The sequence below is a fragment of the Sciurus vulgaris genome (genome assembly GCF_902686455.1).
Source record: "Sciurus vulgaris genome assembly, chromosome: 3".
Classification (NCBI taxonomy): Eukaryota; Metazoa; Chordata; class Mammalia; order Rodentia; family Sciuridae; genus Sciurus; species Sciurus vulgaris.
Genome location: NC_136463.1, coordinates 2,384,934 through 2,399,956, shown reverse-complemented (window position 1 = coordinate 2,399,956; position 15,023 = coordinate 2,384,934). Strand labels below are relative to the sequence as shown.

At 50.7% G+C, this 15,023-nt stretch overlaps 1 protein-coding gene across 1 annotated transcript; it reads right to left on the bottom strand.

Annotated features, from left to right (window-relative positions):
• Window positions 1–4,305: 4,305 nt before the first annotated feature.
• On the bottom strand, window positions 4,306–14,579 carry EIF4A3 (eukaryotic translation initiation factor 4A3). The gene is made up of 12 exons (XM_079131914.1): window positions 14,341–14,579; window positions 12,112–12,184; window positions 11,238–11,304; window positions 10,788–10,850; window positions 10,052–10,184; window positions 9,810–9,890; window positions 8,977–9,118; window positions 8,505–8,643; window positions 7,684–7,799; window positions 4,879–4,986; window positions 4,670–4,797; window positions 4,306–4,532 (listed from the first exon to the last, which is right to left on the bottom strand). Exons 1-12 carry the CDS (start codon window positions 14,507–14,509, stop codon window positions 4,516–4,518), a joined length of 1,236 nt encoding a protein of 411 aa, XP_078988040.1. The 5' UTR covers window positions 14,510–14,579; the 3' UTR covers window positions 4,306–4,515.
• Between the last annotated feature and the right edge of the window lie 444 nt (window positions 14,580–15,023).

Below are 15,023 nucleotides of genomic sequence, written 5' to 3'. Positions count from 1 at the left end.
CAGCTTGCCACGCTGAGCCAGCTGGGATGTGAGTGGAGCGGTCCCTGTGCTGGACGCGCGCCAGGGCGCCCTCTGGTGGGCAGAGGGTGACCCAGTCAAGGCTCAGCCCCTCCTGTCTCAGCAGTCTCCCGAGCAGGCCCCAGACTCCAGAGGACAGGCTCCAGCCTGATGTCCCTGGCCAGAGTGTGCGTGAAGCCAGGGGCGGGCATGCAGCCCACGCAGGCTCTCAGAGGGCCGAGCCGTCTCATTTTGTGTGGGTGGTGCTGGGGATGCAGCCCTGGGTCCAGCATGAGCTGGGCAGGTGCTCTACCACTGAGTTCGCCCCACGCCTTGAAGTTCTCCTGACTCGAAGGGGGCCGCAGCGTTCTCACACTGCCCAGGACTGTGCCGCTGCTCCTGAGACGGGCTGCCGTGTCCTTCCTGCTCGCGAATCAACAAGCATTCCTTTTTGTCCTGCCAGTGAGGGATGGATGGAGAACTCTTGATGGGGACAGAAACCAGCCACGCCTTAAGTGTGTCAGTGGCCTCAGATAAGGCCCAGCAGGTCCTCCACTCTGAAGCCATGCCCACAACAGCCCCTAGGGTGTCTCAGCCACTTAGCAGCCAGTCTTGGTGCAAATCGGGAACATCAGACGTCAGCGTTGCTAGTCCAGTGGTGCAGAAGACAGATGCAGCCATCTGGTCCTTGACAAAGCTCCAGAACACTGCCGGAAAGACAGCCTCTGAACCAATGGTGCTGGGAAAGCTGGGACTCCGTAGCGGAAGAAAGACAAGGCCCTCATCTCTGGCCCTGCACAAGCCAACTGGAAGACCCCAATCAGACCAACCCATGCCACTCGAACACCCAGGGTCAACACTCCAGCAATGACCTTCTCAGGAGGACCCCTGAAGCCCAGGAAATAATGCCAAGAGTTCACAAATTCGGGACAGCATCAAATTCAAAAGCTTCTGCACAGCAAAGGAAACACTTAGGAACAGATTGGGGGAAATCTCCACTAGCTACTCCTCTGACAGAGGATTGATACCCAGAATATACAGAGAGCTCAAAAACTTAACACCAAATAAGTCCCACAAAACCCAATTAATAAACGGGCAAACAAACTAAATGGGTACTTTTCAGAAGAAATAAAATAGCCAACGAATATATAAAACAATGTTCAACATCATTAGCAATTAGGGAGATGCAAATCACAACTACACTGAGGTTTCATCTCACTGCAGTCAAAATGGCAGCCATCAAGGATGTAAACAATAATCCAAGCTGGGGAGGATGTGGGGAAAAAGGAACACTCACACTTAGTGAGATCATAAATTAGCGCAACTGCTATGGAAATCAGTATGGCGATTCTCAAGAGTAGGCATGGAACTGCTGTATGACCCCGCTATCCCACTTCTCAGTACTCAGCCTGAAGAATTAAAGTCACCACACTACAGCTATACATGCATACCCATGTTTATAGCAGCATAATCCACAATAGTCAAACTATGGACCCAGCCTAGGTGACCATCAATGGTGGATAAATGGATTTTTTTTTAAATGTGGTATACATACACAATGGAGTTTAATCCAGCCACAAAGAAAAATAAAATTATCATTTGCAGTAAAATGGATGGAGCTAGAGACCATCATGTTAAGTGAAATAAGTCAAACTCAGAAGGTAAGGGGTCACGTTTTCAGTCACATATGGACGCTAGAGAGGAAAAGGGAAAAGTGGGAGTGGATCTCCTAAAAATCGGAGATCAGGTAGAGGACAGGGACTGGGGAGGGAGGTGGGGAGAGAAGAGCCAAGTAATATTGTGTATCATGTACATGTACAAATAGATAACAAATCCCACCATTATGTACCACTGTAATGTACCAATAAAATGTGGAAAAATGAACACCTCTTCTGTTAAAAAGTGCTGAAGCTGTGGACCGGGGATCTGGCTCAGTTGGTAGAGTGCCTCACGTGCACAAGGCCCTAGGTCAATCCCCAGCACCGCCGGGGAAAAAAAAAAGAGGGAAAGAAAAATGCTGAAGCCAGGTGCGTGAAGCCTATGATCCCGGCAGCTGAGCCTGAGGCAGGAGGACGAAGGCTCAAAGCAACTCAGTGAGACCCTAAGCAACTCCGTGAGAGCCTGTCTCAAAATACAAGGACCGGAAACATGGCTCAGTGGTGGAGTGCCCCTGGGTCCAATCCCCAGTTCCAAAACAAAAACAGAACACTGATGTCGCTGCAGTATCGCCCCAGTGGCCACTGTGAGCCTAAGATCCTTGTTCCTATTCTTCCTGATCACACAGAGGCCCAGAGTGGAGCCAGCAGGGAGGACCCCTTCCGCAAGCCTAAGAAGGCCCAGTGGCCTCTGGGATGGTGGCAGATGAGGGGTGGAGAGGGAAAGCCAGGAGAGGAGAGAGGACTGAACATGGACTGCTGGGTGGTCCACAGGCAGGACGGGCAGTGAAATACAGCCTGGTCTGGGCAGCTGTCACCTGATGCGAGGGGCAGGGGCTGTGGGGAGGGCAGGATGCGGAGCAGGGACATGTAGTCCCAGCGCCCAGGGGCTCAGCCTTCTCACGCCCCAGGCATATGTGGGGACCCACCCAGGACCAGGCTCTGCCCAGGCGCTTGGTGAAACAGCAGTTACGCAGAAGCCCACCTGCGGGGCTGGGAGATAGCTCAGTCGGCAGAGTGCTTGCGTTGTAAGCACAAGGCCCTGGGTTCAATCCCCAGCACCAAAAAAAAAAAAAAAAAAAAAGCCCACCTGCATGTGCCCACATCACACAGGTATGGTCAGTGGCTGTAAACTCAGAACCAAAGCGCAATTGCTCTGCCAATCCAAGAGAGAGCCAGAAGGAAGCTTCTCATAACCCACAACTGCCCAGTGACTGGCACAGAGCTCTGCCAGAAGCAAGCCTTGCAGAGGCCACCGGGCCCTTGTACAAATAGTACTTATTCATGTGCAGTGCGGGAACTGAGCCAGGTCTCACGTGCTGAGCAAGTGGTCTCCTGAGCTGCACGCTCAGCCCCTTCCCCTGCGGTGCTGGGGACCCAACCCGCGGCCTGAGCAGACTGGTGAGCCCTCCACCCAGCCCAGCCCTCAGTCCTATGCATTTTTCAGTCTTGCTGAGGTCCTCGGGCTGGCCTCCAGCCTCAGCCATGCTTCTTTAACACCTTTGCAGGGCCCTGTGCACTCTAGGCAAGTGCTCCACCACCAAGCCACACGCAGCCCTTCAGAAGTCCTCCTGAGAAGAGAACTGGGGTCAACCTGGTGGTTAATCACCATGGCCTGGGCTATCACCTCAAGGTGGTTCACGGTGTCCTCGCGTCTGCCCTGAGAACGCCCTCGCCTCGGCCTGCTTAAACATGCCCTGGGCCTGCAGTGGCCTCGTGTGCTGGACAACTTGGGCAAACGCTGCCAGGTGACAGGGAGTTACAGGTCAACGTCTTCCACGTCAGACAAGCAGCGCTGCCTCCTGTCCACGCCATCTCTGGGAAGGCCTTTCTGGTGTCAGCCTCCAGGGAACGGGTCAGATCCCACTGCGGCTCCTATGCGTTCCTGGGGACCACTGCTCACGTCATCCACAAATCTTCCTGTTCCAAGTTCGCCTATTTTGGGCTGGGCTGCTTGTCTTATTGAGTTATGAAGAATACATTCATTTTCTGTTGCTGTTGTAACACTATCACACTCTAGTAACTTAAAATGACGACCGTCTTGCCAGCCGTGCAGGTCAGCAGTCTGTCGGGTGTCCACCTGGCTTAAGTCTAGGTGAGGAGGCTGCTTCCCTCGGAGGCTCCAGGTCCGTCCCTGCTCCTGCCGGCAGTCAGCAGAATTCTGTTCCACACAGTTAGCAGCTGGTACTTGCTGTCGGTCGGGGTCCTTCTTGGATTCCAGAGGTCGCCCCCAGACCTCGGCCCCTTCTTCACACCCAGCCAGATTCCCAGAGCTGCCTCTTGGTCCAACTGCAGGCTGCGTACTTCTGACTCGCACTGCTTGTGACTGGCCACGCAGGAACCTCCCACCCCTGTGTACAGTGCAGGTCAGGACGAGCATCACCGAGGGCCACTTGGAATAGTCTAGCTCATGCGATAGGCAAGCAGCACCTCCACAGGTCCACTGTCATTACTCACCCCGTCAAAGAAATCGTGGCCAAACTCAAAGCCCCTGATCTTTCCTCCCCAGATGGTGCTAGCCTGCCTCCTCCACATCATGCATTTCATGGTGGTTTCCGCCTGTGGCGTGACGTAAAGGAGTAGGGGGCCTGCCCAAATGACCCAGCAAGTTCCTAGAGAAGCTGATGGCGCCATAAGAAATAGTATTTATGGGAAAAGTTTAAATGTTTAATGAAAAAGACTTAGAGCAATGCATTATTTACATGTGGATAAGAAAAAGTGGCAGAGTCCCCAGCTCTTCCTGGGGGCTATAAGAAGAGTTCACATCAACCCCATTAAATAGAAGCTGCTCCTACAGAGTTTCAAACGGGTGTACAAAACAGGTCACAGTCCCCAGTTCATTTTCAGCACAGGGGTAGGGTCTTCAGATCAGGTCAGCAACTGAAAGGGAAGAACAACAAGATTAAGGCCACTGAAACCAGATGGAAATCTGTGCGTCCCACGGAGGCTCACGAAGACCTCAAAACAAACAAAACCAGGACTCCGGTGCCCGAGCCAGAACACAGGGCGCCCCTTACCATTCATAGGCATCTCGTCGATCTGAGTGGAGTAGTACTGCTCGATGTCTCTGAGGATGCGGATGTCATCATTCTTCACAAAATTGATGGCCACACCCTTCCTGCCATATCGACCCGATCTCCCGATTCTATGGGGATAAAGCAACTGCTTTAGTAAAGACAGCCAGGTCTCAGGTCGGCAGGGGCGGGAGGCGGGAAGGCTGGCCCACCTGTGTATGTACAGCTCCCTGTTGTTGGGCAGGTCATAGTTGATGATGAGGGACACCTGGGGGACATCCAGCCCCCGGGCCCAGACGTCTGTGGAAATGAGCACTCGGCTGCAGAGAGAAAGGGCCATGAAGACGTGCGCCCGAGCACAGCACCAGACACACGGCCACGCCTCCCCGAGGGCTGGGGGAGTGTCAGAGAGCCCGTCCAGAGGAGCGCTGGCCTCGCCAACCACTGAGCTTGTGCTCTGATCTTTAAAGGGCACCTTTTAGTACAGTGATTTGTCTAAAGTCAGTTCTTTACCAATAACTGCTTACATTTTTAAATTTTGCTTAGAACAATTACATTAACAGAACTGCACTGACTGGGTTCAGTGGCTACATGATCTTCTCAGATTAAACCCACACCACCCCCTCGATGCTACAGCACCTGACACATCACAGCAGTGCTGGCCACAAGAGGCGGAGCCCACAGAGCACCTGAAACTGGTGAACCAAGTTGTGCTGGAAGTGCAAAATACACACCAGACTTTGAGATTTGGTACCCAAAGAACAGCAAAAAAAAAATCTCAGTAATGTTTTTAATACTGATTACATGTTGAATCAATACCACATATTGGGTTAATAAAATATATTAAGAATTGACTTCACCTGTTTCTTTTCATCTACACTAACATGGTTACAAGAAATTTTAATTATACACCCAGCTGGACTTGTTTCCACTTCACAGTGCTGGCCCAGAGGCACTGGAGTGCCCAGCGAGAGCCCACAGGCAGGAGAAAGGCCAAAGCAGCAGCTGAGCACCTCCAAGTCCCACAAACGTCAACACGGAACAAAGTCCACATCCGGACTTGGAAGAGACGGCCAAAACCAACACAAGGAGAACAGACCAAGAGGGCCGCCGGCCACACAATGTGTTGGTGGCCACGCCTGCCATCCCAGCAACCCAGGAGGCACAGGCAGAGGCATCCAAGCTCAAGGCCATCCTGGGCAGCTTAGAGGACTCTGGTTAGAAGAAGCCAGCTGTCAACCTCAAGTCTCTCAGCAAGCGTCTCAAGACATCGAGGGAGACAATACCAGACAAACCAGAAGAGAAGATTCTCAACCGCAGACCCAAACTAACACAAACACAGCTCAGATGGAGTCCAGAGAGGAAAAAACAAAACAAAGAGTAGCAGCAAACAGGCCTAAATCCAAATAAATTTTGTTACATAAAGCAAAAATGTTCAGTGATTGCCAGCCCTGCAAGTAAGTATGTATGTATGTATGTATGTAAGTATGTATGTATGTATGTATGTAAGTATGTATGTAAGTATGTATGTGTGTATGTGTGTATGTATGTATGTATGTATGTACGTACGTACGTACGTATGTATGTGTGTATGTATGTATGTGTGTGTGTGTATGTATGCATGCAGGCCAAGACACGACAATAACCTTAGGTTTGGGGGTAAATGAAACTAGTACTTGAAGGTCCTCATGTTATGTGGACAGACAGTAAAAGAAATAACAACATGGCAAGAACACAGGGCGAAGATGTGAGGGTGGTCTGGCTGCGACATCTGTCCCCTTCCTCCCTCACCGCTCCACGTGCGTCCCTTCCAAAGCTGCGCACTCGGTCAAAGACGACGACCTCCCCCGACAGAGAAGGATGGTTCTTCGGTCAAGGGTGTACGAGTAGCTGCGCTCCCCTGCTAGAACCTCCAAACAAGCTCTCAAGGACACGGGGCACAGTCCAGTCTCTGGGATAACTACTGAAAGTAATACTAAGAGATAAACTTCTTCAAGGAGGAGAGAGAAATAAGCTCCCCTATGATCAGAGTGATCTGAGAGACTGAGGAAGGAGGATCATAAGTTTGAGGCCAGCTCAGCAACTTAGCAAGATCCTGTATCAGAATTTTTTTAAAAATTTGAAAGGGCTGGGGATGCAGCTCAGAGGTACAGCACTTGCCTAGCATGCATGAGGTCCTGGGTTCCATCCCCAGCACCACAAAAAATAAATAAGTCAAAATTACAAAGAGAACTAAAGGGGCTGGGTTGTGGCTCAGAGGTGGAGGAGCGCTTGCCTCGCACATGTGAGGCCCTGGATTTGATCCTCAGCACCACATAAAAATACATCACTAGATCAAAACGAAACAAATCCAACTGTGAGCTCCAAGAAACACCTCTGAAACCCCAGGTCATGACAATGCAGAAGATAGGACAGTGTGCAGACGACATTGGTGCAGGCTGCCAGGGACCCAGCCCCAGGACTGCAGCACAAGGGAGTCTTCCGAACGGTGCGCGCCGTACACGATGCAAGGCTCTCCTGAGGAAGGCCCACCCACAGCAGTAGAGAGAGCAGGAAAACAACCGCAACTGAGACCTAACAGGGTGCGTCCTGCTCAAGGACATGGAGAACGCCACATGACCCAAGCTGGGCCACAAAGCACGTCTGCGAATCTCAAAGAAGCCAACCACACACGCAGAGTCTCTGACCACAGAGAAATCAACTAAAAACCAATTACTAAGATATAAAATGAAAGTCCCCATTTATTTGGAAATAAAACTAGACACTTCTATGTATCAACTAGACACTTTTTATTTATCAACCTTAACTAGTTAAGGCCGGTTATCCCCTCAACCTAACTCACTGCACCAGCAAGGCAGTTCCACTTACCAGGTAAACTGCTCTGCCACTATCACCTCCCAGTCTGGGGGGCAATGGAATTCAAGTAACGACCACAAGTGCTCAGCACCCAGCACCGAGGACAGCCCCACCACCCTGCGCAGCACCACGAGCATCAGGTGTCAGAAGATGCTACAGACCTGGCGCCAGACCGGAACTCCTTCATGATGGACTCCCGCTCCTTCTGGGGCATGTCTCCATGCATGGAGGACACGGTGAAATTGGCTTCCCTCATTTTCTCTGTCAGCCAGTCAACCTACAAATCAAATCAGCAATGTGTACTCAGGGTCTGGCTTCCAGGTTTTGCAGAACCAGCATGAACACTCACAAAGCAAGTGCTGTGGCGCTCAGACTGATCTTCACTGAGTGTGCAGCTCTCTGCCCGGCAAACACCGCGGCTCAGCCGAGAACAGGCTTGATCCACTCACTCCACACGATGACTCGGGAAGGGGACGAGTCTGTTCTCATCTGAAGTCAAACCCACATTTTTTCTGGAATGCAGCCCCACTTCTTTTCCTGTCATCCTCCAATGCCCTCAGCACTGCCTACCCTGCACACCTGGGGGCCTCGGCCTCCCGGGTCCTGTACTAGACCTAAACCACTGCCATCTCAATCTCGAGGGGCAGAACCAGTGTCGATATCCTTTCTCAAGCTGAGTTCTTGCCATGGTGCCCAGCTGGACTCAAACTCCTGAACTCAAGCAATCACCTCGCCTCAGCCTCCCAAGTACCTGGGACCACAGGCACACCGCTGAGCCATTAGTATTTTGTGTAAATAAAGTTTAACTGCTGTAGAGCCAGGCTGTTCACTTACCAATAGCCTATGGCTGTTTTTGCACAGGGACCTGAAAATCCACAAAGCCTAAAACAGATACGGCCTGCACCTGACAGAAATGCTCAGCCTGAGTCTAAGAGACCCCACCGGTAGCTCCCACAAGACTCAGCAGAGCCAGGCTGCATACCTTCCTCTTGGTGTTACAGAAGATGACCGCCTGGGTGATGGTCAGTGTATCATAGAGGTCACACAGGGTGTCGAATTTCCACTCCTCTCTTTCCACTGCCACAAAAAACTGTTTGATGCCTTCCAGAGTCAATTCATCACTGTGGACAAAGACAAATCCTGTTACCACTCTTCCAACTAGGACTTGGGGGCCACAGGCCAAGCTGCAGGGAGATCCAAGGCCACCACCCCAAGAGCTTGGTGCCTATAGCCCTGCCCCTTCTGCCCAGCCAAACATCCTACTGGTCACCCTTTCTCCCACTCAGGCCTACATTTTGGATCTGTCTGAATGTTATGGTTCCCCAAAAACCACTATTAATAACTAAGCACCGACAGCTCATTTTTAAATTTGGAATTACTGGGTCAAAGCACTATAAAAGCTGAGTGTTACAACAGCAGGGTTTCCAAAAAGGCAATCAAGAAGGCATGCCTACCGCTTCACCAGGATGCGGATGGGGTCTGTCATGAACTTGTTGGTCATCTCCAGGATCTCGTGGGGCAGAGTGGCGCTGATGAGGACCACTTGTGTGGCTGGAGGCAGGTACCGGTACACATCATAAATCTGCTCTTTGAAACCTGCCAAGGACAAAGAGGCAGGGCTGTTTGAGACTGCATGCAGAGGGCTGCCCACCAGCGAAGCACCTCCAGCAGAAGAGGTCTGCGGTCCAAAGGAAACCCCCACGCACATACCAGCCCAACCCTTACCAACCACCCAGGCCTCTCCACAAGTCCCATCTCAACGCCACCACTGTTGGTGCCGACCCACCAGACACAACTCACAAGGCCAGATCAGTCAGGCTGAAACACTTAGCATGGCTGTGATCAGTCTTTTTTTTTTCCTTTTAAAATATTTTTAGCTGTAGATGGACACAATACCTTTATGTATTTATGTATGTAGTGCTAAGAATCAAATCCGGTGCCTCACAGGTGCTAGGCAAGTGCTCTGCCACTGAGCTACACCCCCAGCCCCTATGATTAGTCTTATAAACCCTTCCACACAGACAAAGTAAAGAACCTCATGTACATAACTGTCCCTAAGGCACTACTATTTTTCTAAAACAAAATAAAAACAAACCACTACTTGTATTCACAATGCTTTGGGGTGAGGTGGGGGAGCGCTTAAGATTGAACCCAGAGGCAGTTTACCACTGAGCCACATCTCAGTCCTTTTTATTTTGAGGCAGAGTCTTGCTAAGTTGCTGAGACTGGCCTGGAGCTTTTCCCAGGGCTTTCATGCTTTCTGAGGAAAATCAGTTGTGATTCATACCTTTATTCAACATCTCATCAGCCTCATCCAAAACCAGCATCTTGATTGCACGTGTCCTTAAACTCCTGCGACGAATCATATCTGCAAAATCAGATTTGGAAATAATCGCACCTGAGGCTCCAAGCAAAGAGCCACTGCAACAGGTCCGAGTGGCCCAGAGGCAGGCACCCATGAGGGGCTCACACTTTAAGCACACTCACAAGCACCACCTCAACACCACCTCCACTAACGGGAGTGCTCACCAAAGACACGCCCGGGGGTGCCTGCCACAACATGCTGCCCGTAGTCCAGCTTCCGGATGTCCTCCCCGACGTTGGTGCCCCCGATGCAGGCATGGCACTGGACATTCATGTAGTCTCCCAGAGCAAGCAGGCCCTGAATCACAAAGCAGGTTCATGTCCAGGGTGCGACAGTGTCAGACACAACTAACTGTCTAAAAATGAAGATTGCTTCTGTCTCCATAAAAACACAGACACCATTTATACCATAAAACCACTCTTCTCTCTGCTAAGACGAAGTTAACTTGGTCAGTTTCTCATTTCAAAAGTAATATATGTTAATTACAGAAAAAACATAAAACATACAGAACTCACAATCCTATTATACTCAAAGACTATCCTTCCAAAGCACAAGTAAATACAAAATAACTATTTCATTAAAGCGAATTTTTTGTTGAAAAAGTTACAACTCTAAAACCATATGAAAAACCAAACCTATTAAAAGCACATAAGCTATAGTAAAAGACTTAAACCAGCAATTTGTACAACATGTAACAATTTGTGGCAAAACATTAGCAATCAGTTGTCTAACCCTGGGTTCAGTCCCCAGCCCCAAAGGGGAAGAAAAAAAGGAATCAGAAAAAAATATTATGAGAAAACAGAAAAACAGCATTACATTAAATCAATCAATTGGTCTTTTGTGATTAAACTTTAAAAGCAACATCTGCAAACACAACACTACTACCTTTAACTGTCTCACCTTCTGAATCTGTACAGCTAACTCTCTTGTTGGAGCCAAGATCAAAGCTTGGGTTTCTCGAACCTGGAAAATAATCAGAAGAAAGAGAATCCTCGGCATTTGAGGTCAACTGCAGACATTCACAGTCAAGAGCCACTTTAAATATTATCTCTCATGGACTTCCGATTGCTAGCAGAGATAAGCAAATCTTAAGATTACTGAAATGATAAACACAGCAAACACTGGACATGACAGTGTAGAAAAGAATTTCCTCTAATTAAAAAAACCTCCTAGCTTAAACAAAAAGGATTCGTGACAGGTTTCTGCTAGCTCAGATGTTAGCACCCGAGAGTCTCTTTAACACAGTAAGTCAGCACAGCACAGAGCTTAAAGCACTGCGCTCTGTGAACACGATGGAGGCCAGGGAACGTCAGCTCTCCCCAGGCACTGGCTGTGAGAATGGCAACTCACCTGAATGTCTAAACACTGGAGAACTGAAATACTGAAGGTGGCTGTCTTGCCTGTGCCAGACTGGGACCTGTGCAAAGAAGCAGTCAGTCATCAGCGGGAGGGCGTGGCCCCCACCCAGTGCTCCAAGGGCCTGGCTTCAGAAGGGGGTGAGACTCGGGCCCAGCATCACAACTTTTAAATCTCCACAGGTGATGAGGACAGGACATGCAGCCTTTGCACAGGGCAACAGACCTATAGAATCTACAACTTCAACACCGTTTTACAGGTGGCAGAAAAGAGAGGAGTGCCCCTTAAATAAAAAATCTTTTTATATTTAAATGTTTTTAAAAAATAAGGCAGACAGACAGGGACACACATAGTGATGCATGACTATAATCTCAGCTACAGAACAGTTGACTGAAGCAGGAGGCTTGCTCAGTCTCAGCAGCTTGGTGAGACCCTGTCTCGAAAAAAATAAAAATAAAAAGGGCTGAGGATGTAGCTCAGTGATAGAGTGGCCTAGGTTCAATCCAGTATGGGGGTGGGGGAGCACCTGGGAGTACAGCTCACTAGAAGAGGGTATGCCTAACATGCATGAGGTCCTGGGTTCCACAAGCACCACAAAAAATGGGGGAAAGACGGGAAAGAGAAAAAAGGCAAATGAAAAATACTAAAGGAATATTACATAAGTTCACATGCTGACTAACGGCTAAGCAAAACTAGCTAATAGGCAAAAACTGTCTCTAGTAAAGAACACAAAAGTCAAAAAATGAAAACTTTGGGGCTGGAATGAAGGACAGAACTAGCCCTGAGTGCAAGGACAGACACACCTAAAGGCACATCACAGCACTGCATGGACTGACTGGGTCCAATCTCTCCGCACAGGTCAACTTACTGTGCAATGACATCTCTCCCTTTAATTATCTGCTTGATAGCTCGCTGTTGGATTGCTGATGGTTTTTCAAAACCTGCAAATAAAACCAGAAAAAAATTAGCTCTCAACACTATGACAACAGTAAAAACACTCAGAGCAAGCACCTGGAAGGATTCCATGATTTGCTTTTTAACAGCCAAGTCCTACCAACCCATAACCCAGCTAAACCCAATGCTCAAGTAGGAAGTGCTCGAGACTTGGGGTTGAATGGATTTTTATCCTGGTGAGAGTGGGATATGATCTATAAAGACAGACTTCCTGTGAAAGGAGCATCAAATACAGAATACAGGGAACCCAGTTTTGTTTAGAAAGAAAAAAAATATTTTGGGGTGTGCAGGATCTGGAAAAAGTTCCTGGTGGTCACTGCTGGAGAGTGGGTTGAAGAGAGCTCATTTTTTACTCTATTATTTCTTTATTGTTTGACTACATAGTAAACAGTATTGCATAGTACTTTCTAAACTTAAAAAAGGAAACTAAGTCAAATGTGACTTGCAGTCAGGGCTCTTTCCTAGTAGCTAGCACTAAGTCTGTGGGCTGTTCATGTTGTCTACAGGGTATTTAACTTTGGTGGTTCAAATTGTGAGGTGTCCAGCACCATTTTCCTGTCTTAATGCAGCTTCATTAACGCCATCTCTCTTGCCTAGCAATTACTATACTACCAAGGAACGAAGGACTTTCCCAGTAAGCAAATAAAACTATTATGTACAAAACCTGTATTTATTTTTGTAGTCTTTTAAAATATAGCACAGGGGCTAGGGATATAGCTCAGTTCATACAGTGCTTGCCTGTCAAGTACAAGGCCCTGGGTTCAATTCCCAGCACAAAAAATAAAAATAAATAAATAAATAATAAGATAAAATGTAACACAATTTCCCATCTCAGGCAAAAGCAGATTAATGGATGATTTAAATTCCTCATCAGGCAAACATATGGATGGGAAATCAGTGTCAATGATTCAGGGCAGGCAGCCTTGAGTGTTAAGAAGCAGGCAGGGGGCTGGGGAGATAGCTCAGTTGGTAGAGTGCTTGCCTTGCAAGCACAAAGCCCTGGGGTTTGATCCCCAGCACTGAAAAAAAAAAAAAAAAAAAAAAAAAAAGGAGCAGGCAAGGCCCAGCCGCAAGGCTTTCTTTAACCTTCCATTTCTCTGTAACTTCTCTTCACTGTTCAAGTGTCCTGAAATCAAACACTGCCAGATAAAGGGTGGCTGTCCTGAGCACTGAACAAAGACCACCAGGAGAAACTTGGATGCCAGTACTGCCATCTGTATGTCTTCAATCCCCATTCTCCCTGGGATCCCAAGTTAAACTGACAACTGCCTCCCTGACATCCCAACAAAAAAGGCTCCTGGTCTCTCCAACAGAACAAGAAAGACCTCCCTCATTGTTGCCAAGGAAGCGATGTCTGCAGCATCACCCACCAGTGTACTTCAAACGCCCAGGAATCATGCTCCAGTCCTCCTTCCCAGACCACCACCAACGGTGGCAGCTCTATAGTACTCCATCTCCAGTGCAGCATCGGCATCACCCCCCACCCAACCAGACCAGACCAAAAGCCTCCCAACTCATCTCCCTGCCTCTTCTCACCCCAAATCCACAGACAGCCGGCAATCTCCAAAGCTGTAAAACTGACCATGCCACTTCAGTGCTTCAAGTCTTGCAGCGGTTTCCCGGTGCGCTTAGAAACGAATTTCAAATTCTCTCTCTACCCCTGCAAACTGGCCCCCGAGCGTGCGCAACAGCCTTCCGTCCCTGCTCCGCACCAGCTGGGCCGCAAGGCTCTTCCTCGCGCCAGGGTCCTTGTTCTCGTTCTCAGCTACGTCAGGCCCTCCTGGGCCCTCTCCTTCCTGTCCCGCGCTAGCTCTCCCACCCCGACCCACCCCTGAAGTCCTGTTTTCCACAGCACTACTACTGCGCGCCTCCCAGGAAGGCTCAGGCTCCCCGAGGAACGAACCGGCCCGACCCCACGGCTCGGGGTCCTCGCGGGCACAGGCAGGTATGTGCCGCGGGAGAGGCTGCGAATCGCCGGAGGCTCTGCACCCCCGCTGGACCGGCACCGCGCTCCGCCCCGAGCAGCACGCAGCGCGGGGACACGTGCCCTCGGCGCCCCGCGCCTCGACCCGCGTCGCCGGCCCGGGAGTCGCCCGCCTCCCGGCAAGTGCCCGCCCGCGGCCCCCGGCCCGCGCCCACCGACCGTAGGCGTAGATGCCGCGCAGCAGGTCCTCCCGCAGGCCCATGGTGTCGAACGTGGGCGTCACGTCCACCTCCTCGCTGGTCTCGAACTCCACTTTGGTCATGTCTTCCTCTTTGAGCAGACGCTTCCGCGCCGAGCCCGAGGTCGCCATCGTGGCCGTAGCCGCCATAATTCCGACTTGGCCGAAAGCGGAGCGCGCGCCGCGGCGGGAAGCGGAAGCAGGCCCCGCGCGGCAGCCGAGAGGAAGTGACGCCACCGCGCGCAAGCGCGGGGCGGCGCGCCTGCGTCCGAGCAAGTGGAGTGCCCCTCATCGCGTGAAGGGGCGGTCGGGGGAGAGGCGCTGCCGCCATTCTCGCGTGGCTTCGAGCTCCCGCGGGATCCGGCGAGGGGCGGGGCCAGGAGGGGCGGGGCCACAGGTTCTGTCAGCTGGGCGGCGGCGCAGCGCGCGGGGTACTAGCCGCGGGCTCTGGAGGCCGGACGAGCGAGGATTCTTCTGTAGGACGCGGCGGCCGCTGGTCGGTCTGCTGGGAACCCGCGCTCGAGTGCGCGGTCCAGGCGGGTGCCGTCGGCTCGGGAGGCCAGAGTTCCCCACAGTCGTGGGTGCCGGGAGCCCCCAGCACCGCGAGTGACCGCTCCTTGCGAGGTTGCGGGCGTGCCGAACGTGCCCATCTTGCAGTCCCGCA